This window comes from Hesperophylax consimilis, chromosome 22 (assembly GCF_061612785.1).
Source record: "Hesperophylax consimilis isolate HC1 chromosome 22, BYU_Hcon_1.0, whole genome shotgun sequence".
NCBI lineage: Eukaryota > Metazoa > Arthropoda > Insecta > Trichoptera > Limnephilidae > Hesperophylax > Hesperophylax consimilis.
In genome coordinates, this window is record NC_142857.1 from 3,186,976 (window position 1) to 3,213,343 (window position 26,368).

Here is a 26,368-nt window from a genome sequence, read left to right on the forward strand (position 1 = left end):
CCATTTGGCCAATTGTTCCTAATATGTCATTGGTTCTAGGAATAATTTTAGCGATATGTTCTTTCGTGAATTTATTATTGGGATCCATAATCATGTTGGTCAGTAAGTTCACTGCGTCCTTTGCGAGACAAATATATGCCTGAGCATCCATATTAAGAATGGTTTTTGGAAAGAAAAAGTTGTAATTATTTACTTGCAGATGTGGCTAATGGGACAGCCTAGATATCTCAGCGCACTCGGAACCAATATGTTAGTAGGTACTATACTGGCCAATACACTACTCACTGCGGCTTCGGTATAGGTAGATACCCACAAAGTTAACAATAAAAATACTAAATTGTTTGACACTTGGCGTATTCAAATATAAGTTTTGGATTATTATGAGTTGGTTAAGTGTGAATTAAATAATGCACAATGCAAGCTCTTACACTTCGCCACTTCGAGGTACCAAAATTTTACAGTGAATTTCGGTAAAACTCTTTAAATTTAAATATCTTTGTAATGACAATTTTTTGCGTCTGAACAGCAATAATAAAACTATGAATTTAAATCAATACATATTATATTTGCGGTACGGTACGGACAAAACAATGTGATATAAAACAGGATGAACTTCAGTTCAGAAATAAGAATATTCTGAGTAGACATTAAACATAAAAAGTGCAATAAAAAGGAAACCAAAATTACGAAATTAAAAGAGCTTTAATATATATTTTTTAAATTGCAGGGTTTGTCAACAATTACCAATTACCAGGGTTAGTTTAGGAGGTCTAGAATGGTCGATCAAATTAAGCCCTCTCAATGCGGTATTGACTAAATTCGTGACCTATGGTCAGTTAGTGTGATGTATGGTAATAAGTTGGGTATTCAAGCGATAGATGGCACTAGTCAGAAAGCTTACTCCAGAGTCCGACAGATGTCGCTAGAGTGTAGCAATTGCCTGTGGGGTATCCTTGTCAGACTTCAAGCTTCTAGAAACAGAGAATTACCAACCCTCGAGTAATGAACAGTGTAGCTAAATTAAGACTTAATTATTGTACATAAATTAACGCAATTATTGTAAAGAACCTTTTACTTTATCAAGAGTTCCCAACACACTAAATCTGCAAGTAAAGGCAGAGATATAACAGTTAGCAATATTCCCTAACACGGTCAACGATTGTAAGCCACTAGTTATAAGTCTCTAGCTATGACACTTAGTTATAAGCCAAAAGTAATAAGTTTTAGGTCTAAGTGATAGGAATAAATTAAATTATTAAGCGCCCTTGGGGGGATTTTATCACGATAACGGCGCTATACAAATAATCCAATCATTATTATTTTAAGAAATTTCGACAAAAAAGCCCGCCATATCCGTAAAGGCCATCTGATAAATTTGGGTGACTATTGACATAACCAATTTTTTTTTAAATTATATCGTTATTACGCTAAATTAGTGGTTTATTAATGAACCGAGGCAGATTAACGAAGCTCGTAGGATTAAAATTCAACCTTTATGCGATCTTTTAAGGCGATGCACTACGTAGTAATACAAAATCATGTGTTTTTGGTTTTGAAAATTTGGTCGCCTAGAAATTTTTCAGATACTTTAATTATATACTGCGAGTAGAATACATCCTGGCCTTTGAAATAATCGAGTATTTTTTAGATAAGTTTTTTTATAAGCCCAGAAAAAAATAATGTGTAAGGCCTATGAAAACTGTTTAAAGTTCAAAATATCCTACTTACGAACCCATTTTTGGTTATGGTTTTATTGTATAATGTGGCAAATTAAGTTTTTTATAAAATGATTGGTAAATATTTAAATATTTATGTCTGAACATCCACAAAATAAAATAAAAGGCTCTTTTTGGCCATGTTTTTTTCTTGCCTAAGTCAAAACAGCTGGATGGTGATAAGCGGGAATTTAAGACTTATCGCCATCTGCGTAAGGAGTGTTTTTGATGACAACTCGATTCAAAATATTACACGACGTAGTGCATCGCCTTAAATCCGTTTGAACTAGAGAGATGAACTACAGACACTTGTTTCGTATATTTCGTATTATGGCTAAAGATATCAATGACCAATTAACTCAGTTGTGAATAAAGTCCTCATAACTAACTAACTCCTTCTGAGTACCACTGCCAATGCGTATTAAGGATAGTAGTTCAATTCAACATTCCCAATGTATTGATTTTTTTAAGTCCCTATATGACAATTGGTGTTTCAGGATGTTATATTACTCTAGTGTTGCCAGTATGTAACAAAAAATTACAATATCAGATCGATCGATTTGACTGTGATAGAGTCCCAGATAGTTGAGAGAAATCGCTTTAAAAAAATCTTTTCATAAAATTTTTTTATTACCCACTAAACGACGCTCTTCTGTTCACTAAATTATAATATTCATTTAAACTTTTAACCGAAAAAGGGTTTTATTATTTTTTAAATGACAAATCATAATAATACGTAGGCAGAAAGAAAAAAAAATAATTAAGGAAAATTGTGAATCTTGCTGATAACCTAATTTAATCGCCTTGAACACTTTGAAATAAACTACTTTCGAAGTCACTATTAAAATAACGGAGTATTATGCGGCTGTGAAATTATTTCCGTTCTATTATCTAATATTTCAAGAGCGAACTAATCATTACATTTAGCGGAGCGTCATAAAAAAGTTGAATGCCTCCCTCCCAACCAAGGATATGTACAAGGAAGAAAGTTAGTATAAAACCTCCGCGCGGACTTCAATCTAATCACAAGCAGTTTTCCTCTCAGAAAAGGCTCACACAAGACTATCAAAATGAACACTATTGTAAGTTTAGAACTCAAAGGATTAATAATTGAAAAATAATCTATTGATTGATTATGATAATACACTTAAAGAAAACCAATCATATTAATGACAATTTCTCAAATTACAGATCTTCACTTTCCTGTGCATGGGAGCCGTGGTCTCCGCTAACTACATCAGCAATGATGAGGGACAATGGAAGGGAGAGGGTCTGGCTGAGAGCCAGGACAATGGACAGTACGATCATGGATATGGTGTCTACAATGGTGCCTCCAACTACGCTGGAGCCTACTCCGGAGCTTACGCTCATGGAGCCGCCCCCATCGGTCATGATGGACGTGTCGTAGACACCCCCGAAGTTGCCCACGCTAAGGCCGCCCACAACGCCGCTGTTGCCGCCGTTTCCAACGGTGCCGCCCATGGAGCTTACAACGGTGCCTACAACGGTGCTTTCTCTGCCCCCGCCTACAACAGTGAAGATGGACAGTGGAAGGGAGAAGGTCTGGCCGAAAGCCAGGACAACGGTCACTACAACAACGGATACAACGGTGCCTCTGCCTACGCTGGAGCTTACTCCGGAGCTTACGCTCATGGAGCTGCCCCCATCGGTCAAGACGGACGTGTCGTAGATACCCCTGAAGTTGCCCACGCTAAGGCCGCCCACAACGCCGCTGTTGCCGCTGCTTCCAACGGTGCCGCCCATGGAGCTTACAGCGGTGCCTACAACGGTGCTAATGCCGCCCCTGCCGTCCATGGATCTTACGCTCATGGAGCCGCCCCTCTGGGACATGATGGACGTGTAGTAGACACCCCTGAGGTAGCTCACGCCAAGGCCGCCCACCAAGCCGCTGTTGCCGCCGCCCACACTGCCGCCCACTACTAAAAATCTTCATGTTCTAGTTAATGATTCGAGTTTGAGCACAAAATACCATCTGAAAAGTCTGACGTTTGATGTGATAGTAGTTGTATATAATGTAAATTTGTTTTGTTATCCGTTTTCTAAATAATTAATGTCTGATAAATAAATGTGATTCAAAACATTAATTAATTTGTCTATTTCTTGTGCTTTCATTTAAACTTCATAAGATATATAATGTTAAATATTATATGTATGTTGTATATATAGTGCAATAGCTGTTCAGTCGGTGTCGTTGCTACTGAGGATTTTAATATTTATGTTTTCAATTAATAGGAAAAACCTTAAAATGTTATACAGATCAAGGTAGTATTGTTTTAAAAATTGAAGAAGTCGATTGAATAAGTAGTAAATATAAATGAACCAGTCCTATCGGGACAACGCACTCATCACTGAGCTATTTAAACATAAATATTTCATTTTCATCAATCTCGTATCTCAATTAAAGAATTACCATTATTGTCTTTTGCCAATTTCACTACCTTTGTATAAATAATTTTGCTATCTAGATATTGTCTCCGAAAATGGGAATTCGTCGAGGAAACACGATTCTTATGTATTAATTTATCCGTTTAAAAAAGCTTTTACATTGGATAATATTATATTCTGTGATATATTGGAAATAATAACAGTATGTAGATTAAATGAGAAAAATTTAAATGTGAAACAATATTAGTAAAATTTATAAGTAACATCAAATAAAATAGAAACTAGAATAGTGCCATAGAAATAAGAAAAATCATTAAAACCACAGTACCAACGCTACTATAATTTGTTGGATTCGACAAAGTGCTGTTATAGATTGCACTTAATTCTATAAACAGTTTCATTAAATATATCAATAGTATCCCTAAACATGTTGCCTAGATTATGAATCCTATTAGTTAGTGAGTGGGTCTGATAGTTGGTTGTGTATGTATTACAGAAGAATGTTGATACGTGGATTTTTACAGTGGTGACAATGGCCGGGCTGTCAATTAAGTTATAAATGACTCTATGTAATACAACCAGGTCTGATAAAATTTTATTATCACACAGCGTTATTTAATGCAATATATTCATCGAACTGACAAAATTAATGTATTCAATTGGAATTTTGAGCTTTAAATTTAAGCACATAAGAAATTTATGCTGAACCCGAGATATTTTTAGAGTGAACTTTATACAAAGTAGACCGAATAGGTATAACATTGGCAGTTCTTAATTAAGTTACTCAGTTGTGTCACACCATGACTAAAAAAATGGTATTTGCGCTAACTTCAGCTTTGATAATTATTTTATCAAACTGGTTACCTTACTTGTTATAACAACAAAAAATTGCAAAAAAATTTATGATAGTCTGTGATGTGTTTTTTTCTTACTTCCAATAGCCATGCATGTGTTCAAGAGTGTTTTCTCCTGTTTGAAGTCTGTGGAATGCTCTTGCCGTTTGGAAGAATAATAAGACATTATAATAATACTGAATTTCTACAGTTGAGTAATCAAGGTCCGAGCGAAATGCAGGAAGAAGAAAAATAAAAAAATCAAATCATCCCCTCGGGCTTATACAAAATAATATCCTGTTTTAAACAAATAATCCCACTTGACATTCAACCTAATAATATCTTTGTTAATGAAAGTATTCCAAAATACAGATTCTTTTCGATTTTAATTTAATTTATTTGCAACTTAACATTTTTAAATTTTGAACACAAACAACGCAAAAGATTTTTTTAATCGCTTACTGATGTTTTTTTCTCTGCTGCATTAATCACTTGGTACGGAAGTAAAAAAAACGCTTTTAATTAGACAAACGTTAAGTTATAAAAAAAATTGAGAACCTTCTCCAGATAATCCTTTTGGTGGTTTTCTGTTTTATAGATTTTTTCAAATTATGTGTTACGCATTACGCATAATACTCCGTTATTTTAATAGTGACTTCGAAAGTAGTTTATTTCAAAGTGTTCAAGGCGATTAAATTAGGTTATCAGCAAGATTCACAATTTTCCTTAATTTATTTTTGCTAAACTTTTTAATGCAAAAAAATCTTAGAGTTTTTTTTTAAACTGCTTATATTATATGTCTAACCATAATATAAATAGAGTTTTATGATGACGTTCAAATATAATTTAATATTTGTCATCAAATTGATGAAAAATATTAAATTATATAGCATCAGTTGGCCCGAGTGAGAAAAAGCGAAGATTTGGTTTTTTTAAGAGGAATCTCAAAGCCAAAAATGTGGATATTTTTCGTTTGCCTTATATTGCCACAAATGCAGGGAAAAAATAATTAAAATCGCTTGACAAACGCAGTCTAGAAACGATCGATTTCAAGCACAAAAGTGGTTTTTATTTATTTTGTAAATAATTTTATAAGAAATAAAAAAAATATTCAAAGGAAACTGTCACAAATAATTTTAGCTATAACACTGTATTTTAAAAAAAAATTGTTTCCTTTTCGCCTTCATACATTTCTATTGAAAAATATTTTTTTTATAGCCTACATTTATATTTTTTATGAGTAATTCATTTCTTTATTTGTTTTCTTCTCAAGGAAAATGATAGGAAAACCTTCAATTTAACTAAATCATATTTTTTGGTATTCATAATGTACACCAATTATTTATAAAGATGAATCATAATAGTGATTTAGAATTAAGCTTCGCCTTAAAGTTTTTTTTTTTTTTGGTTTTAGGCATTTCACCCTGAAAAGAGTGCTTTGTGCCGGTAACAGTTAAAAATAACAATTTAATCATTGGACTCATTTAGATCGCTAAAACAAATTAAATGTTGAATTCATTCAGGTAAATAAACTTACATAAAGCTGTATGAACACGAGAATTGTTAAGAGATAAAAGGTATGAAATGTTAAGGGGGGACTGGTGTGTGATTTTAATAAGACGGCGGTATATGTTCTTGAAAGATGAATGATTTTTACAGTTAAAGAAAACGTGGTCGAGGGTTTCCTCTTCCACACCGCACTGGCAGACCGGATCATCCAAAACTCTAATTCTAGCCAAATGGGATGCAATTGAACAGTGACCAATTCTCATTCTCGAAATACATGAAATGAATCGTTTTGACAGTTTTTTACCGTGAAACCATGGCTTAGCAGGGATATGGTTTTGAATTCCAGCATAGAAAGATCCAGTTATTATTTTGGAGACAGCCCAATTTTCTTCCCAGGCACGAGTCATGTTGGATTTAAGAATCGGGAAGACATCGGAGATAGGGATTCTAAAATTTAGTGGGATAGTTCCGGAATCTGAACCAGATTTGGCGAGAGAATCGGCCATCTCATTACCCTCTATACCCAAATGGGCAGGGACCCAGGCCAATATCGTCTCAAACCCAGATTCACTTAGAGAATTGAGGAGATTTTTAATTTTACATATAATATTTTCTTCCGGATAACATAGAATATTTGACATAATTTTAGTTAGAGCACTTAGCGAATCAGTACATAGTAAGGCTCGATAAATGTTGAGAACCTGGATTTGATTTAGCGCTTGTTCAATTGCAAAGCATTCAGCTGTAAATATGGAAACTTCTTTCGGTAATTTATAAGTGAGATTGATGTTGAATTCTGGACTATATATCGATGCTTCACATCTTTTATTTTCAAATTTGGAACCATCAGTGTAAAGGATGGAAAATCCAGGGAATTTTGAAGCCACAGTGCTTTTAAAACAGTCATCCACATTATGAAATTTATTTGGGGAAGATAAAATATTCTTCCGAAAGTCTGATGTTATTGTGTTCGGCATAAAAGTGATTGCCTTAAATGGAATATTGTATATAGGAAGATTGGGAACTTCTTGAAGATATTGGAGGGAAGATGACAGAGAATTATAGAGATGAAAACTTTTAATTAGGAGAGGAAAACATTTTTTTTCACTCAATCTTTTGTTAGACTTCAAATTAACACTTAGCAGATTAAGACTTTGTTTAATAGGATGATGTGATAACGATAAAGCCTTGAAAATATATTTATTGGCAAGGAATTGCCTTCTGAAATATAATGGAGGCTCCCCACATTCCACCTGAAGCGCATTAATTGGAGAAGACTTCATAGCTCCAATAATCATTCTGAGGGCTTTTGATTGAATTCTTTCCATTTTCTTATCTAAATATTTAGGGAGGGGGTCAAAAAGGAATGTGCCGTAATCCAAGTGGCTCCGAACTAGGGAATTATACATTAATTTAAGAGTGGTAGGATGAGATCCCCACCATACTCTGGAAACTGCTCGCATCATATTAAGTCCCTTTTCGCACTTTGTAGAAATTATCTGAATGTGTGGAAGCCAGGAAAGTTTATGGTTCAAAAGAAGACCAAGGAATTTGATTTGAGTAGCGGTTTGTAGAGGCACATTATCAAAAGAGATTGAGAAGTGGGGAATTTTTCTTTTGCGCGTGAAAGCTACGACCCTTGTTTTAGATGCCGCCAGATTCATCCCATTTATTGACAACCAGCTTTTAATATATTGTAAAGCCAAATTCATTTCCTTAGCTGCAAGAATAATATTTTTATGTAACAAATATATAAGGATATCATCCGCAAAGTAAAGTCGCTTGATAGAAAAAGGAATTACTGAGTCTAGGTCGCTAATATAAATATTAAACAACAGAGGACTGATAACAGAACCCTGGGGTAAACCTCTCCATAGTTTGCGCCTTAAGCATTTAGAGGAAGACTCAATAATAATGGACCTATCTGTGAGCAAATTAATAATAAATTGGACTAGTTTCGGGGGGATTTGTTTTTTAATTAGCTTTTCTTTCAAAACATTCAGTAAAACATCATCGTAAGCTGATGAAAGGTCAAGGAATGTGGCCAATGTATAAGAATTTAGGGATTGAGAAACTCGGATATCAGTTGTGAACAAACTTAAATTATCCATTGTAGATTTCTTTTTCCGAAAACCATACTGATTTGGTGAGATAATATCTTGACTTTCAACAAACCTCGCCTTAAAGTTCCAACTGCTTTAAACCGTCTGGAGCCAGTGAGACTATGGCTTATTCAATCGGGGTATGTTGTGAGGCTGTATTTAGTGTGGAGGGGATGAACATGGGGTATAGGAAGGTGAAAAAGTACCCGGCTATTCAGACCAGGTCACAAAACACGGATAAAGCTATTTTAAGCTACGTTTAAATTTTGAATAGTGGACTTACACCAGGGCGATACTGATAGTATCTTCCACTTTGGAGCGTGTCACATGTATACCTTACACTTGCCGAGTAAAACCGCACATTTTATTATTTAATTATTGAGTTAATTATAAAGATACGGTCGCATCTAAGACTTGAACCCAGGATCTTCCCCTTGCAGGGGCGATGCTATACAATACTTGCTCTACTTTACTAATTTTACGATCATACATAAAGAAAGGAGCAAATAAAATATATGCGGTGGGAAAAATAACGATAATGTTGGTAGTTATTATTCGAAGTGTGATATAGTTAAATATGACCGAAGGAAATAGGGTACCACTAGCCAAGTTAGTAGATGTACGTTAGGGCAAGGATAATGTTCTGGGTTCAAGTTCTACCTACTTCATATTTTAATTTAAAATCGCTAATTTTTATTTAAATAATTAAAAATATTCTTATTTCAGATAAACAATATAGGTATTATGCATAGGTACATACGCATTGTTATTATAATTATAACGGAATATTTGTACAGTGAAAATATAGTAAATTAAATATAAAAGATAGTTCATCGATTAATTAGGTTAGCTTAATTGATACCATGTCAAAGATAACGCTTGAAATGGCGTTGGCCGGGCTTGGTAACCAGATCTGTGTAGCCAGGTAGTTCCCCACCTTCCTCTTTCCCATCTCCTTCCTCTCCCCTCCCCAATACCTTAAACCTCACAACATACCCAAATTGAAATTCCATGGTCTCATTGGCATAATTCAATATATACTAGTGTTTCATTCAACAATTACTGCTTGTTACATTTTTTTCCACCTGAAAACAACCAACTTTATTTTATATGAGAAAGGCATTGTAAGTGCTAACTCTCTCACTAGATGGCGTCGAGACAAATTGTCTACATTTTTTGGTGAAGATTCTAGAACTCGTCAAATATTAATTATTATTTTTTTGGTAAACTAATGTTTAAGACAAGATTTTTTATGCATACCACAAAGGGTAACAATTATTTTTATAAGCAATAATTATAAGCCTGAAACACTCATCCACATTGAAAAATCTCCTGATAAAAGATACATGACGCCAACGGGACTTGAACCCCGGAAATCGAAAGGACACGGGTTCAAGTCCCGTTGGCGTCATGTATCTTTTATCAGGAGATTTTTCAATGTGGATGAGTGTTTTAGTCTAATAATTATTGCTTATAAAAATAATTGTCATCTTATGTTATTTAAATGTCAGTAATGTCTGAAACCCACCACGGAAACCATTAAATTTCACCATTCGTTCGAACCATTTTATCATCCCTTATGTGGCACAGTTCTTGCACCGTCAACCAATTAAGGGTTCCGTTGGGTTCCCCGCATTGATTGCCAATGAGAAAAACCTTCCTCGAACATCCCCTATTAAAGGTTTTTGCCGGAAGACATTAACAGACTAAGATAAAAGAAGGGATTGAAAACGGTTAAGGGTGAAAACGGTTTTATTTTGAGTGTTTTGCATAAAAGTAACTTGAGCTATGAATCTTGATCTATGAAGCATGCTCCAGAAATAAAAAAAAGATGTAAGAAGAAATTACCTACAAGCATTTTACATATAACATACTTTTTTTCATATATCAAATGACGCCCCCATGTTTCCTATATTAATTATTCGTTTAAACTTTGAACCAAAAAGTTTGTGTATTATTTTTCAAGAAAAAAACAAGAACGGGCACGAAGAAAAAAATTGCGCAGGTAAGAGTAAATGCTAATCTTACTGATAATTCAAATAAATTGCCTTTAACAGTCTGCGATAAAATGCATTCACCGACAAAATTTATAAAAAAATAACAGACTTTTATGCCGCTGTGAAATTATTTCCGTTCTATTATCTAATATGATTTTCAAGAACGAACGAGTTGAAACATTTAGCGGAGCAACGATAATTTAAATTAGATCAAATACCACGTTCAACAATCACCCCCCACTTAAGGATATGCACAAGGAAGAAAGCTTTCGGTTAGTAAAAAACCTTCGCGCGGACTTCAATCTAATCACAAGCAGTTTTCCTCTCAGAAAACGCTCACACAAGACTATCAACATGAACGCTATTGTAAGTTTCGAATCCAAGGGATTAATAATAAAAAAATCATAAAATAAAAATAATCTATTGCTAGATTATGATAATATACTTGAAGAAAAGTATCATATTCACAACAATTTCTCAAATTTCAGATCTTCACATTCCTGTGCGTGGGAGCCGTGGTCTCCGCTAACTACATCAGCCATGAAGAGGGACAGTGGAAGGGAGAGGGTCTGGCTGAGAGCCAAGACAATGGACAGTACGACCACGGATATGGTACCTACAACGGTGCCTCCAACTACGCTGGAGCCTACTCCGGAGCTTACGCTCATGGAGCCGCCCCCATCGGTCATGATGGACGTGTCGTAGATACCCCTGAAGTTGCCCACGCTAAGGCCGTCCACAACGCCGCTGTAGCCGCCGCTTCCAGCGGTGCCGCCCATGAAGCTTACAACGGTGCCTACAACGGTGCTTACTCTTCTCCCGCCTACAACAGTGAAGATGGACAGTGGAAGGGAGAAGGTCTGGCCGAAAGCCAGGACAACGGTCACTACAACAACGGATACAACGGTGCCTCTGCCTACGCTGGAGCTTACTCCGGAGCTTACGCTCATGGAGCCGCCCCCATCGGTCAAGACGGACGTGTCGTAGATACCCCTGAAGTTGCTCACGCTAAAACCGCCCACAACGCCGCTGTTGCCGCCGCTTCCAATGGTGTCGCCCATGGAGCTTACAACGGAGCCTACAACGGTGTTTATGCCGCCCCTGCCGTCCATGGATCTTACGCTCATGGAGCCGCCCCTCTGGGACATGATGGACGTGTAGTAGACACCCCCGAGGTAGCTCACGCCAAGACCGCCCACCAAGCCGCTGTTGCCGCCGCCCACACTGCCGCCCACTACTAAGAATCTTCATGCTCTAGTGAATGATTCGAATTTGAGCACAAAACACCATCTGAAAAAGTCTGACGTTTATGTGATAGTAGTTGTATATAATGCAATTTAGTTTTTATCCGTATTTTAAATAATTGATGTCTGATAAATAAATGTGATGAAAAATGAAATAATTTGTTTCGTCTATTGTATTTTTCCTTTAAACTCAATCCATACTTGTGTTTTCATTTGAGCTTCATAAGATATATAATTTTAAATATAATATTTTTGTTTTATATTTAGCGGTTCTACGAGTGATTCTGGAAGTTCTTTTAACTCTTTACTTAGCTGGAATAGCTTTTCAGATGGTGTCGTCGCTAGTGAGGATTTTAATAGGTTTGTTTTCAATTCGTTGTAAAAACTTTTGAAGGTTATACATCTATATAACCTTCAAATGTAGTGTTGTATTATATTTAAAATCTAAAAAGTTCATCAGTCCAGATTTACTAGTATTATCAAACAACGAGCTAATAGAGCTATTGAAACCAGATTTTTTCTATCACTTTCATCCTTCTCGTATCTCAATTTTAGAATTACCATTATTGTCTAGTTCAACAAAAAAATTCAAAAACATCCAAACATTTATTACCTCATCTCTTTAACATATAATAAAATTGATCTAAGCTTCAAAACTGATATATTTCCTAGTTCCTTAACAACCCACAATAATTAAAATCTTCACAGCAGGTGACAAATTTTCTGTAAACAACTCCCGACCGATATTCCTACTTAGTACAATACCTTAAATTATAGAAAAAGTGGTGAAGCAATAGAATCTGTAAATTTTCTTGAGGATAATAAAATATTATCGGATAACCAATACGTTTTCCGGAAAGGTAGGATTACTTCAGATGCAATTGCAGCTCTCACTAAATTTGTCTCTCATACTTTTGACATTGGTCGCAAACCACTTGCTGTTTTTTCTCAATCTAGGAAAAGCATTTGATACGGTCTCCTATCCCTTACTGCTTAAAAAGCTTCAATAGATATAAACAACAGGAGTAGCACATTCAAGGTTTGAAAACTATCTAACGAACCGATCGCAACAAACTCTTATTCACTCTGATAAAATACATATAAGCAAAAAATTATATTTATCCCACGTACGTAAATTACTAACGTTACTATAATTTGTAACATTCGACTAGTAATACGCATAAATCTATAAACAGTCTCATTAATTATACCAATAGTACCCTCAAACATGTTACCTAGATTATGCATCCTATTGGTGAGTGAGTGTGTCTCATACTTGGTTGTCTTGTGAACCTAGTCGCTACAAGGATTTTATAGTGGGGACGATAGCAGGGCTGTCAATTAAGTTAGGAATGACTCGGAGTACAACCAGGTCTGACATAACTCTACTATCAGACAGCTTTATTAGGTGCAATTGATTCATCAAACTAACAAAATTAATATGTTCAATTGGAATTTTGAGCTTTGAATTTATGCACTTAAGAAATTTGTGCTAAACCCTAGATATTGTTAGAGTGAACTTTATACAAAGGGGACCAAATAGGTACCATATTTGCTCTACTCTACTAATCTTGCGATCATACTTAAAGCTAGCAGCAAATAAAAAATATGCGGTGAGAAAAATAAAGATAATGTTGGTAGTTCATATTCGAAGTATGATATGGTTAAATATGACCCAACGAAACAGGGTCCCATAAGCGCAGTTAGTAGATCAACGTCCCAGCAAGGTAAATCCTGAGTTCAACTTGTAAAAACTGTATATTTTCTGATTTTTCTGTTTCATATTTTCGTTTTAAAATCGCTAATATTATCTACAATAATTAAAAACATTCTTATTTTAGATAAACAATAAAAGTAAGATGCATGGGTACACACGCACTGTTATTATTATGGTACTGCTATATTTGAAAATTGAAAATATAGTAAATTAAATGAAAAAAGATAGTTCATCGATTATTAGGTAAGCATAATAGAGACCAATTAAGGTATCTTTGACTCCAAATAACGCTTGAAATGGCGTTAGCCGGGCTTGGTAACTAGATCCAGGTACTTCCCCTCCTTCCTTTTCCCATCTCGTTCCTCACCCCTCCCCAATACCTTCTGCAGTTTCACATAAAAAATATTTTGAATGATATTACCTCAAAACAATCTACATATTAAATGTTTTTTACACATCAAACGCCGCCCGCGTGTTTTCTATATTATGTATTCGTTTAAACTTTCAACCAATAAAAGTTTTTGTATTATTTTTCAAGAAAAAAACATAAGAAGAAAAAAGCAATAACAAGCAGAAAGAAACCTAAATTTTACGAAAGAATAAATACTTATCTTAGCTAAACTAACTCGATTTAATTGCCTTTAACATTCTGCGATAAAATGCATTCGAGGACAAAATTAAAAATAGATTTATGCGGCTGTGAAATTATAATATCCGTTTTAATATCTCACATTATTTTCAAGAGCGAACCATTCATAACATTTAGCGGAGCCAAAGGTCTGAAGCCTCCCTCCCGCCCAATAATTGTACACGGAAGAAAGCTTTCAGTTAGTATAAAACCTCCGGTCGGACTTCAATCTAATCACAAGCAGTTTTCAGCTCAGAAAAGGCTCACACAAGACTATCAACATGAACGCTATTGTAAGTTTAGAATCCAAAGGATTGATAATTGATAAATAATATATTGCTTGATTATGATAATATACTTGAAGGAACCAACCATAACTAATGATAATTTCTCGAATTTCAGATCTTCACTTTCCTGTGCGTGGGAGCCGTGGTCTCCGCTCACTACATCAGCAATGATGAGGGACAATGGAAGGGAGAGGGTCTGGCCGAGAGCCAAGACAATGGACAGTACCACCATGGATATGGTGCCTACAACGGTGCCTCCAACTACGCTGGAGCCTTCTCCGGAGCTTACGCTCATGGAGCCGCCCCCATCGGTCATGACGGACGTGTCGTAGATACACCCGAAGTTGCCCACGCTAAGGCCGCTCACAACGCCGCTGTAGCCGCCGCTTCCAGCGGTGCCGCCCATGGAGCTTACAACGGTGCCTACAACGGTGAAGATGGACAGTGGAAGGGAGAGGGTCTGGTCGAAAGCCAGGACAACGGTAACTACAACAACGGATACAACGGTGCTTCCGCCTACGCTGGAGCTTACTCCGGAGCTTACGCTCATGAAGCCGCACCAATCGGTCAAGATGGACGTGTCGTAGATACCCCCGAAGTTGCCCACGCTAAAGCCGCCCACAACGCCGCTGTTGCCGCCGCTTCCAATGGTGTCGCCCATGGAGCTTACAATGGTGCCTACAACGGTGCCTACTCTGCCCCTGCCATCCATGGATCTCACGCTCATGGAGCCGCTCCTCTGGGACATGATGGACGTGTAGTAGACACCCCCGAGGTAGCTCACGCCAAGGCCGCCCACCAAGCCGCTGTTTCCGCCGCCCACTCTGCCGCTCACTACTAAGAACTCTTCAATTATGCTAATGGAGAATATTTAATACAATAACACCGTGTTATTAAGTTGATAAGTCTGACATTTATTTTGATAAACTGTAAACAATATTTTGTATTTATTTTTCATCCATAGCTACGCTTAATTTTGATTAATAAATATAGTTTAAAATTTATATCACATTTTTACAAGTCACTGAATCTAATGAAAATATCATTGGCATTATTTTTTAAAATATTCCTTTTATTGTGTTTGTACCTACAACTGAATCAAGATTGGCATTATATATAGCGAAAGAAATAATATTAACCTTTTAACTTTCTGAGTTTCTGTGAAACATCACGGGATATTATAATTGTAGGATTTTCGAGACTTAAATTATTAAAAAAAGTAATAATATTTGTCTCCCGATCGTTGCCTTTCAAAAAAAGAAATAATGTATTCTTAAAATTACGGCCTACTATATTTGTACTAAACAGACAAAAAAAGGTTGCACCGCTTGGCTATGAAAAGGATAGCCATTCAAAAAATATGTGTATGAACGAGCCGCTAAAGTATGTCCACTGGACCTAGTTCAATGAAACCCACGCGCATTGTCTTAGTAATGTATCTTCACTCTATTGATTGATAACAAAACAAATACGCATGTCAAATGAAGAATTATTAATTCATAAAATAATGTTAGTACCTACTTCATCGTTGTCTAAGTAGTTCCTTTTTTTTCATTGAACTCGAATAATTTTACGCATTACGCAAGGACATTTCACATTGCTTACTTACCCATGCACTAACAACCAAAATTATTATGTTTAATAATTTATACTCATAATTTTAACCCTTCAGGCCTCTGGCATATTGACCGTTATGTTTCTTAAAGATGCTGTCAGAAAGGCGGAAAATTTGTATGTTTTCCGTTTCTCCATTAAATCAACAAAAGTAAATGGTATATTTCTGAACTATCAATAAATAGTACCACCTCGCAAATTGAAACAGATTCAGAAAAACATATTTTTTATTTATAAACAGATCAAAAAACATGTTACCTGACAGGTTACTTCAAAGAAACACGCCCACAAGGCTTTTCTTGGGTTATTATTTATTCTATGGGATATCTGTAACGAAAATGGTATATTTCTGAAGTATCTATCTGAAAAGTAAATGGTATAATTCTGAACTATCTATCTGAAAAGTTAATGGTATATTTCTGAACTATCTATCTGAAAAGTTAATGGTATATTTCTGAACTATCTATCTGAAAAGTAAATGGTATATTTCTGAACTATCTATCTGAAAAGTAAATGGTATATTTCTGAACTATCTATCTGAAAAGTAAATGGTATATTTCTGAACTATCTATCAAAAAAGTTAATGATATATTTCTAAACTTTCTGAAAATTGAAAACTGTTTTTGGAAAGTAATGAAATACGTTTTCAAATTATATTATTAAGAATTCACATGTATTTTTTTTTAAATTTTGGAATAAAACATATTTTATTTTATTTATTTATTTAACGCCCAGAGGGCTTTTACATGGTTGGTAGTATAATTTTAATTTGACAGATACTTTGAAACATAAAAAATAAGAATAAAATTACATTTGATAAAAGCTATGCAACAAGTCATACAAACACAAGAAACAAAAACAGAAAATTACAGCTATTTGCAGGTTTACATGATGTGTTTAGGAGTATTGTTGAAATAAATGTTTTAAATGATCCACAAAACTTGCCAAGTTGGTATTGAATATGTCAACATCACCATATGATGGCTCACTTACATTTTTTGTATGAACACTGAACTAAAATTACTGATAAAAAAACTACAAATTTTATTAGACAAGTTTATTAAAAACATTATTCACTTTCATTAATTTTTCTCAAATTCCGGTGAGAATCTTTGATTTCATAGAGGTGTACATTTCAATTATTTCGTGGTTACTTCTAAATTTGAATATAAAGTTCGTTATTTTTTCTTTCTAACTCAGTTTAGTTCATATTTCTAACTATGAGAGTAAGGGAGACACAACGATTTCTATGAGACCATATTAGCTGTACTGAAAAGCGAACAAATTGGTTCCATAAGGATAAATGGGTGTTTGTAGTCTGAGAAGTTAATAATACACTCAAAATTCAATTTTATATTGGTAATTAAGACACAAATAAGATAATCCAATTTACAGATTTTTTCACAAATAAAACACCTAACCTTTTCAGAAAAAAAACTTTACTTGAATAAATAAAAACCGTCTTTAGAAATGTTTCAAATAATCGTGAAGTAAGAAGTTGAAGTGATCATTTTATCGTTTTACTGTCAACAGCATAAATAGTGAAATCAGAGGGTGCAAGTTCAATTCCCGTCAACAGCATTTATTTTTTCTCCAAAGATGTTTTCAATTTATATTTGTGTTTCAAGCTTATAATTATCGATTATAATAATTTCTTATCCTTTGTGCTTTGCATAAAAACTACTATGATTATATTAAAGAGGAAAAACAGAAGTCAATAGCTCGTTCCACGTACGAATCGTTTTACACAAAAACAGGTCGAAGAAGCTACTCGTTCTCATGAAGCCAACATCAACCGTGAACGGGTGTTCCACTTGTGTAATTCGAATTTCACACAAGTGCACCGGTGAACCGGGGATTATTACTGCTAGCTCCTTTAAAATACCTGGAGAACAGACTCAGCATGCCCATATTGACTCCATGCATTAGAGATGGTAATCGGTCTGTTTACGAAGGATTTCCAATCAGACGAACCGCCCTCCTATGCACTTGATTGGTGAAATTTTGAACACATCCAAGAATAGGAAGTTCGCCGTCTATGTGACGGTTCGTTAAAAACAATATCATCAAATTTTTCCGACCCGCCAAAGTAGATTTTTTATACTTCTTGATGAAATTTTGCACATGAGAAAACACATTAGAAAATCTTAAGCTCGGGCAACACCGGGAACTTGATAACTTGGATGACTCAGACAATATAATATCATGTCATAAACTATTTATTAATTTTTATTCACATACATACAGCTTACATAATTAACACAGCTTAAATATTGTTATTAAGTGTTATCACACCGTCATAAGTTCTCAACGATGATACTGTGGCTCTTAATATAGTAACAATTATCACTTGACTTTCAATATAAAATACAATATTCCAAAATGAAATACTATTTTTATTATAAAATCGCTTACGATGCTTTTTTTTCTTATTAACAGCATTTACCAATTTATACGAATCTAAAAAACATGATATTATATATATTTTTTTAGATTCGTATAAAAAAAAATATATATATATATATCTGATAGTATTAATACGCTTGCGTCTGGACGATGTAGGCCCTCTGATTGGTCAAATTAAAATTGTGTGATTCTGATAAATTCTGTATAGGGGGTCTGCAGGCAAAAAATACCAATCTGCCCCTCAATTTTAAGCAACCGTAAGGTTCATTTTGTTTTGCAGGCGACTGGATACAAAAAAAATAAGACATTAAAAATTAAGACACGATTTCATACTGAAAAAGAATCGCCACCTGTAATACGATATTTCTTCAAAAATATCGTTTCTGCTCATACAATTTTTGGATAATATCGAAGAAAATATGTTTTAGAAAGTTCATAATCCATTGGATTAATTACATTACAGTGAAAATTATCCACAGTTACGTGATTACGTTTGACGTTTGACGAAAAAAGCACGCGTTAATTCAATATGGCCGATACCCGATACGCACCGCGGCAATAGGTGGCCGACAGAGCGCTCCTCTGGCGGTGTAAGAACGAATCAAATGACTGGCGCGAATATTTAAATATGCAAAAATACTTGACCATTAAGCGTTTCATAAGAAGATTTCTTCTGGAAGTTTATTTAAACTTTGCAATGGCATTTTTCATTATTATTTATAATTTTTTTTTGCTTATTAATTATATCTGATTTTATATTGACATGTTTTCTAATTTCTAAAATTTAAAAATTATTTATTTGCGATGCTTTAATCCTGATTGTTTATTTATATCTTAAGAAATAGGGTAAAAATACCGTTTGAAGAGAATATGTTTAATTTTTAATTTTAGTATTTCAACTATCAATAACCGTTATTAAATGTTATTTGTCTTATGAATATATTGTTTTATGGTTACATGCTTTTTTTTTTCAGGTCTTAAAATACTTCACACAGGATATAAAGCATCGCAAATAAATAATTTAGAAATTTTAGAAATAAGAGAACATGTTTATAAAAGCAGATATAATTAACAAGATTTTTTTTTATAAACTATCTATTAAATATTTTCCCATTTAACTGGTCTTTCATATTGTAATTCCTAATTCTTATAAACCTAGCCTACTCTTACCCCTCCCCCCCTCCTTCCACTTCTTTTTTCCAATTGTAATCTATATTTAATTTTTGGTGTATACTTCGTTCATGAAACATGTATTGGTTGTATATAATAAAGTGATTTTTAAAAAATTATTTGTTTTTTCATAAAATACAGTTTAATCGGATAACATTATTTTATCTATTTCCGTTATAAATCAATGCATACGTACATAATAAAATGTAAACATTATATTTATTTATTAATTGGACAATTTGCATAGCGCCGCTTTTGTGAGATATCACCTCAGGGGTGCTATATTGTAATAATCTACCTTTATATATAGATTTTTACTCTCCTGATGAAGGTGTATATATAATCTAACTTTAAAATTTATTAGATACAGTAACAGTTTTAAGTAAAGAATTACCACCAGTTGGAGTAAAATTCACACCTTTAAATTAAACCGACTGCTAATCTCATCGCACAATGACCCTCCTTTTATTCATAAACACGGGTACAATTAATCAATATGTAATAATCTATTATTTAAGTCAACTTTGTTATAACTATATTTAATTGTGACAAACTATACGATATTGATTCAACTTATAGACATTGACGGTTGTAACCACAGACATATGAATATATAGACTAGAAATTAAAGGTGAGGGGTAAAATCAACTGTTGAATAACGAAAAGGGTAAAGCTGACTGTGATTCGTCAATAAATTAATCTGACAGTATATAGGCATCTCGCATTATAATATCACCATTTAGTTCTTAAAAGTAAAATCTGCTTTTGAATGAATAGATATTTTTACACGGGAGCGCAAATTACTCGCCACGTTATGAACAAATTTGCGAAGTCTAAATTCGGCAAAAAAAAAACTTCTATTTTCAGAGTCGAATATTTTATTTACGTATTTAGTTAAGACACTTTTATAAGTGTTCATAATTTACTTCCCAGTAACAACGATGCGCACACTTGAGAATCGCTACATTCGACCAATGTTGGCTCGATGTGATAGTATATGTTTCTACAACTGATTCATATATTATACGACGTGAATAAGCTTAAAATGATGCTTACATATGGAATGTAATACGACAATTGGGTTTATTCTCTTTTTCACATCTATTTTTACAAGTTTTCATATCACAAGCCACTATTTTGCCGTGTTATTTCATAAAATGCCTCGACCATAGCTCGACGCTAGTTCGAACAAGAATGATGACGTCACATTCTCAAGATTCACGGCAAGCCATACGCGAGCCCAGCCGGCTCCAATGGAACCGGTATGGGGAGTGGGGAATAATACGCTTTTAATCACTTAGGGCAGGTCTACTAATATTCATATGTCTATGGTTGTAACACATATTTAAGCACTGCAAGTCTCCTATGAGCTAATTATATTAGGTACGGTAACAGTTAATATCAGTTGTAGTCAATAATAGTAGTCAATAATAGTGTTTCATTTGAAATAATCCATCACAAATACGTAAAATTTCATTTATTTAAACAACTGTCATTCTTATTATGCGTAAATTTAGCATATTATTATACACTAACTCTTTCCTGTTCCGTGTTTTAACTATATATACTGACCCTCTCTCTGTGAATGACCTGATATCTATCTATTATGTAACTGTTGTTAATATCACTTAAAATGGGCGAATTGTAAGTAAGTGCCGCCCGCATGGCCTAGCAGAAAAAAACCCGCGGAGCGGGTTTTTAACTGCTAGTATATATATAATATTATGTTTTTTTAGATTCGTATAAATTGGTAAATGCTGTTAATAAGAAAAAAAACAAGATAATAATAACAATAATTAATTTATACTATATTAATTAATATTTACATCGATACATCGATAATATTTACATCGATATTTCCAATCACGGAGCTGTTTGACTCGTTTAGGGTTCTTAGTTTACCTAAACTTTTTAAAAAGAATGCACTGTTACAAATTCATAAAGACCATTTCAATTCAACAATTTCTACAAAAATAAGTAACCGATCTAGATCACGTGGTAACTTAGAAATTCCTAAATGTAATACTAGTGCTGGTCAACACCATTATAATTATCAAGGTATAAAATTGTTTAATGCCCTTCCGGATAAAATTAAAACTGAAAAAAATTACAAAACTTTCAAATCACAAATCAAACAACTTTTAGATAAACCCAACGGTAATCACAAGTTTTAATTTCATTGGATACATTTTTCAAATAATTGTTTATATGAACTCATTTGTAATTTTTATTGATTAAATTTTCCTAAAATTCATGTTACGAATTTAGGAAAATTGATTAATGATTATTAAAAAAAAAATATATATATATAAACAAAATTTAATATTTTTAAAAAAATACATATCCTCTAAAGTTATATTATCCGCTTCCCAATATGTGCTAATATGCGTTTATTGTTGTTGCATTTTATTAAGTACCCATTTCATACAAGAAGCCAGCTAAGAAGCCAGCCAAGATTGCCAGCTCGGTCTTTGAACAATTTACTACCAGTACTGTACCTACCTATTATTATTTCGTACCTAATAAGTACATTTTTATTTTTATATCTTATTTTTTCTAAGTTTAATAACTATTATATTATTTAAGTTATATTTTTTATTTTTTAGTTTGTAATTAAATTTCTTATTTTCTTAATTATATAGTGTTATCAAATTTATCATCTAGTTTTATAGCTATTTGTTAATTTTTAGCTACATCAACTAATGAAATTTTACAACCTATAAACCATAATGACTCACAACACTCCCCAACTCAAACACGAGAAATAATTTCTCAATTGAGTTGGGAAATTTTTCGCAATCAGCCTCGAAATATCTACATTTGTAAATTATTGTAATGTGTTTGTATATTCAATAAAAAAAAGTCTTTGTTTGTCTCATCCACGTTTATTTTTCATTTATCCGATTTCATTAAAAATTCTGTTCTTTTTAGTGCCAGGAGTGTTTGGAGAGTGATTTGAATTGTAGAAAAAATCGAGGACGCTCGAAAAAGACTTAAAGTACTCGAATGAAATACCGAGTATGATTAAAGTCGACATTATGTTTTTTTTAATAGTAAAAATGTGAATTTCATGGTAATACTGAAGTTAATAGTAGAAAATGTCGGGGATGCCCGATGAAGACATGAATCAAATAATTACTTGTTGTAAAATGAGACTTGGAAGTGAACGGTTGAAGAGGACGAAAACGCCAGGGGAAGACATGGCACGATTAAATGAAACAGATTGTCAGGTACTCTAGAATTCAAAACCTCGAAACTTTACACCCAAACCATTTAAATTCCCTGAGGAACGCCAGGTACACGTCACCTAGTATATTGTAAAAGTTTGTTTGATATTTAAAAAAAGGAAAATCTTGATCGGGTGAAATGGCGATTTTCTGTTTCATAGAATTATTTCAAATTATACAGCAATGTCTATGGTAAACTTTTAAATGCAAATGTAAAGTTTCTTTCGGTCTCTTTTTATTTGGACCATTTAGAACAAGCTTAATGAGGACTAGGGATTCATAATTTCCACATAACAACCTCCCTTTTACACCGCATACATCCGCCCCCACCTAGAACACTCTCCACCGATCTGGACTCCTTTCTACCAAGCCCATTTTGAAAGAACCGAAAGAATTCAACGCAAATTTTTGAACACAAACTAAACTTAAAATATTCAAACTATTTAATTTTACAATTTCAACTCTCTTTATCAACGACGTTTAATTTTTTAATCTTCTTTAATAGCCGGGACTCACCTGAACTTACCAATTTAATAAAAATTCATATGCCATCAAGATCAACCAGACATACTGATTTCATTTTCACACACGTAGAGTCAACGCTAGAAAAAATATCCCCAGTTCCCCGTATGCTGCATGAAACAAAAATTCACAACCAATAACCAATAGCCTTCCTAATTTTTTTTCAGAGTATGAAATATTTCGGGAACATATCCTGTCCTTTACCTATATTCCTCTTCCTCACCCCTTTACCTACTAATAACTCCTATCGCTATGCAACTTTCTCATATGAAACTGTTTTGAATAAACTATATATAACTTTATTTGTGTAGATCTTTGTATTACATGAGCTGTTTGTTTCTCGCAACTCCGTGGTAGAGGAGTAAGGCTCTAGCAATCCGAAGGTCGCAGGTTCAAATGCAGGCGTGCGCAAGTAAATTTTGTTTGACGAATTTGTGTTCTTTCACAATTTATTAATTTAAAATGATATATAAGTATACTATACTATATAAGTAAATAAACATAACCCAATTGGAGATGCCATAGTCTCACTCTACAGGCGGTTGGGAGCTATTGGGACTAATCATAAAAAAAAGTAAATCAAATTTTACGATGTATGTATTATATTATGACAGTTGTTCTGACGTCCGAGGCTATTATCAAACAGAACCTTGCTGAATCAGGTACTTCCCAAGTTTTTCCTTTCCCATATTCTTACCTCCCCCATTTTCTTCCCTTCCCGATCTTTTTCCCTTCCCCATCTTCTTCCCATGCCATCATCTTCCCTTCCCCATCTTCTTCCCTTCCCATAATCTTTCCTTCCCCATCTTCTTCCCTCCCCCATATTCTTCCTTCTCCATCTTCTTCTCTTCCCCATTACCTTCAGCCTCGTAATATACCCAGATGCTAAAATCTCAATAGCTCACAGGGAGCAGTTGGGACTCTTATAAAGCGTTATTTATACAAAAAAATATTTATAATCAGCTTTATTTTTAGGAACTGCTTCTGTATTATTGTTTAATATTTAGAAATCAAGTTACCAACACAAAGACAATTTGATAAGAATGATTCTAACAATAATTTGTAATCATTTTTGTCATTGGCAATTTAAATTATTGAATTTGTTCGATTAGCAAAAGGCAAATAAAAACATAAGTGACGTAAATCTATTGAATAAGTACAAATCCAGAATATTGGACAGTGGACACTTCTCATAAAAACGATTTTAAATTTCAAGTACAAAATAATTATATAATAGATTTCTTTTGTGTCTTTTTTTGGACTACTCCCACTTACAATTGGAAGAAAGCATTCTACAAGTATAAAATCTCAGATTTCGTTATTTTCACATCACAAGCAGTTTTCTACTCAGAAAAGGCTCACAACAGACAATCATGGACGCTGCTTTGGTGAGTCAACTTCTATTAATAAATAAAATGTGATCTTTAATCTGTTTTTTTTAAACTGGTGATTGTGAAAGCGGGTTAATAGTTTGATTTGATATCCAACAAAAAGTGTAATTGTTAAATTAAATTGTACCTTGTAATGATTTGTGACCTCTTTGAACTAATACAGTTTTTTGTTTGTAGTTTTTTGCGACGTTCCTGTGCGTTGGAGCCTTGGTTTATGCGGATTTTGATGAACACGATGATGGCAGCTGGAAGGGAGAGGGACTTCTTGAAAGCCAAGACCATGGACAATACGACGCAGATGATGACTACGAAACATACAGTGATGCGACCTCATTTTCCGGAGTCTACGCAGGTCCTGCGTCATTTTCTTATGGATCTGCACCCCTCGGAGCTGATGGAAATGTCATAGATACTCCTGAGGTAGCTGAAGCTAAAGTTGCCCACTTTGCTGCTAGGGCTGCCGCCATTGCCGCAACCAACAAAGCTGAAAATGACAATTACGAAAACGTTGTTCCTGTTTATAAACCACCATCAAAAGCACCAGCTGTTTTTGTTGGTTATGGTTCCGATGCTGCCCCTGTTGGTCTTGATGGTAACGTCATCGACACGCCTGAAGTAGCTAAAGCGAAGGCTTTTCACTTTGCTGTTAAGAACGCTGCAACAAAAGGAGCCTACGCTGGTGATGCAAAATCCTTTAACTTTGTTCCAGCTGCTGTCAAATCTTATGGTAATGCTGCCAACGATGTCAAAGCCTACAATTTTGCTCCAGCTGCCATCAAACCCTATGCTAATATTGCCATTGATGCTAAACCTTTCAATTTCGTTCCAGCTGCCATCAATTCGTATGCAAATGGTGCTAACGATGCAAAAACATTTAACTTTGCTCCGGCAGCTATCAAATCATATACTAATACTGCAAACGATGATAAACCGTTAAAATTTTCTCCAACTGCTATCAAATCCTATTCTAATGCTGCTAAAGATGTTCCATCTTTTAACTTTTCTCCAACTCCTATCAAATCTTATGGTAATGCTGCAAATGATGGACTATCCTTTAATTTTGCTCCAGCTCCCATCAAATCCTATTCAAATACTGCTAAGGATATTCCATCCTTTAACTTTGATCCAGCTTCCATCAAATCCTATTCAAATACTGCTAAAGATATTCCATCCTTTAACTTTGCTCCAGCTTCCGTAAAATCCTATTCAAATGCAGCTAAAGATATTTCAACCTTTAATTTTGCTCCAACTCCTATCAAATCCTTCGGTAGTGTTTCTAATGATGCTAAATCCTATAACTTTGCTCCTGCTTCAACATCTTCCTTTAAATCAGCTCCTTACACAGCACCAGTGGTTCCTTCATTTGTTCCTGCTCCTTCTACCTACAATAGCTTCTCTTATGGAAGCTCTTCTCTGGGTTTTGATGCTGGCCTACCCACAAATACTGACCAAAAATTTGTACCCTTCCCTTCGAAAACAGCCGCGGGTAACGGAGATCTGTACTAAGCATAACGCGCCATCTTAAAACAATGGTAGACATTCCTAGTATCCCTGCGTTTAAATAATTTATTGTAGCCTAGTATATTCTACGACTAATTTT

The 26,368-nt window shown here is 34.3% G+C and overlaps 4 protein-coding genes across 4 annotated transcripts in view; 3 read left to right on the forward strand and 1 right to left on the reverse strand.

The window, feature by feature from the left end:
• The window catches only part of LOC149412660 (uncharacterized), a 320,577-nt gene that overhangs the window by 32,836 nt on the left and 261,373 nt on the right, over positions 1-26,368 (reverse strand). The window lies entirely within an intron of this gene.
• LOC149412664 (uncharacterized) lies at positions 2,760-3,712 on the forward strand. The gene is made up of 2 exons (XM_089645479.1): positions 2,760-2,797; positions 2,907-3,712. Exons 1-2 carry the CDS (start codon positions 2,786-2,788, stop codon positions 3,657-3,659), a joined length of 765 nt encoding a protein of 254 aa, XP_089501605.1. The 5' UTR covers positions 2,760-2,785; the 3' UTR covers positions 3,660-3,712.
• LOC149412665 (uncharacterized) lies at positions 10,903-11,803 on the forward strand. Its single transcript, XM_089645481.1, has 3 exons — positions 10,903-10,928; positions 11,051-11,186; positions 11,346-11,803. The coding sequence occupies exons 1-3, from the start codon at positions 10,917-10,919 to the stop codon at positions 11,801-11,803; spliced, it is 606 nt and encodes a 201-aa protein (XP_089501607.1). The 5' UTR covers positions 10,903-10,916.
• Positions 14,668-25,868, forward strand: LOC149412666 (uncharacterized; the record flags this gene model as incomplete). The annotated part of the gene is made up of 3 exons (XM_089645353.1): positions 14,668-15,267; positions 24,946-25,610; positions 25,838-25,868. Coding segments are annotated over 3 exons (1,296 nt in total), but the record flags the coding sequence as incomplete, so codon positions are not given.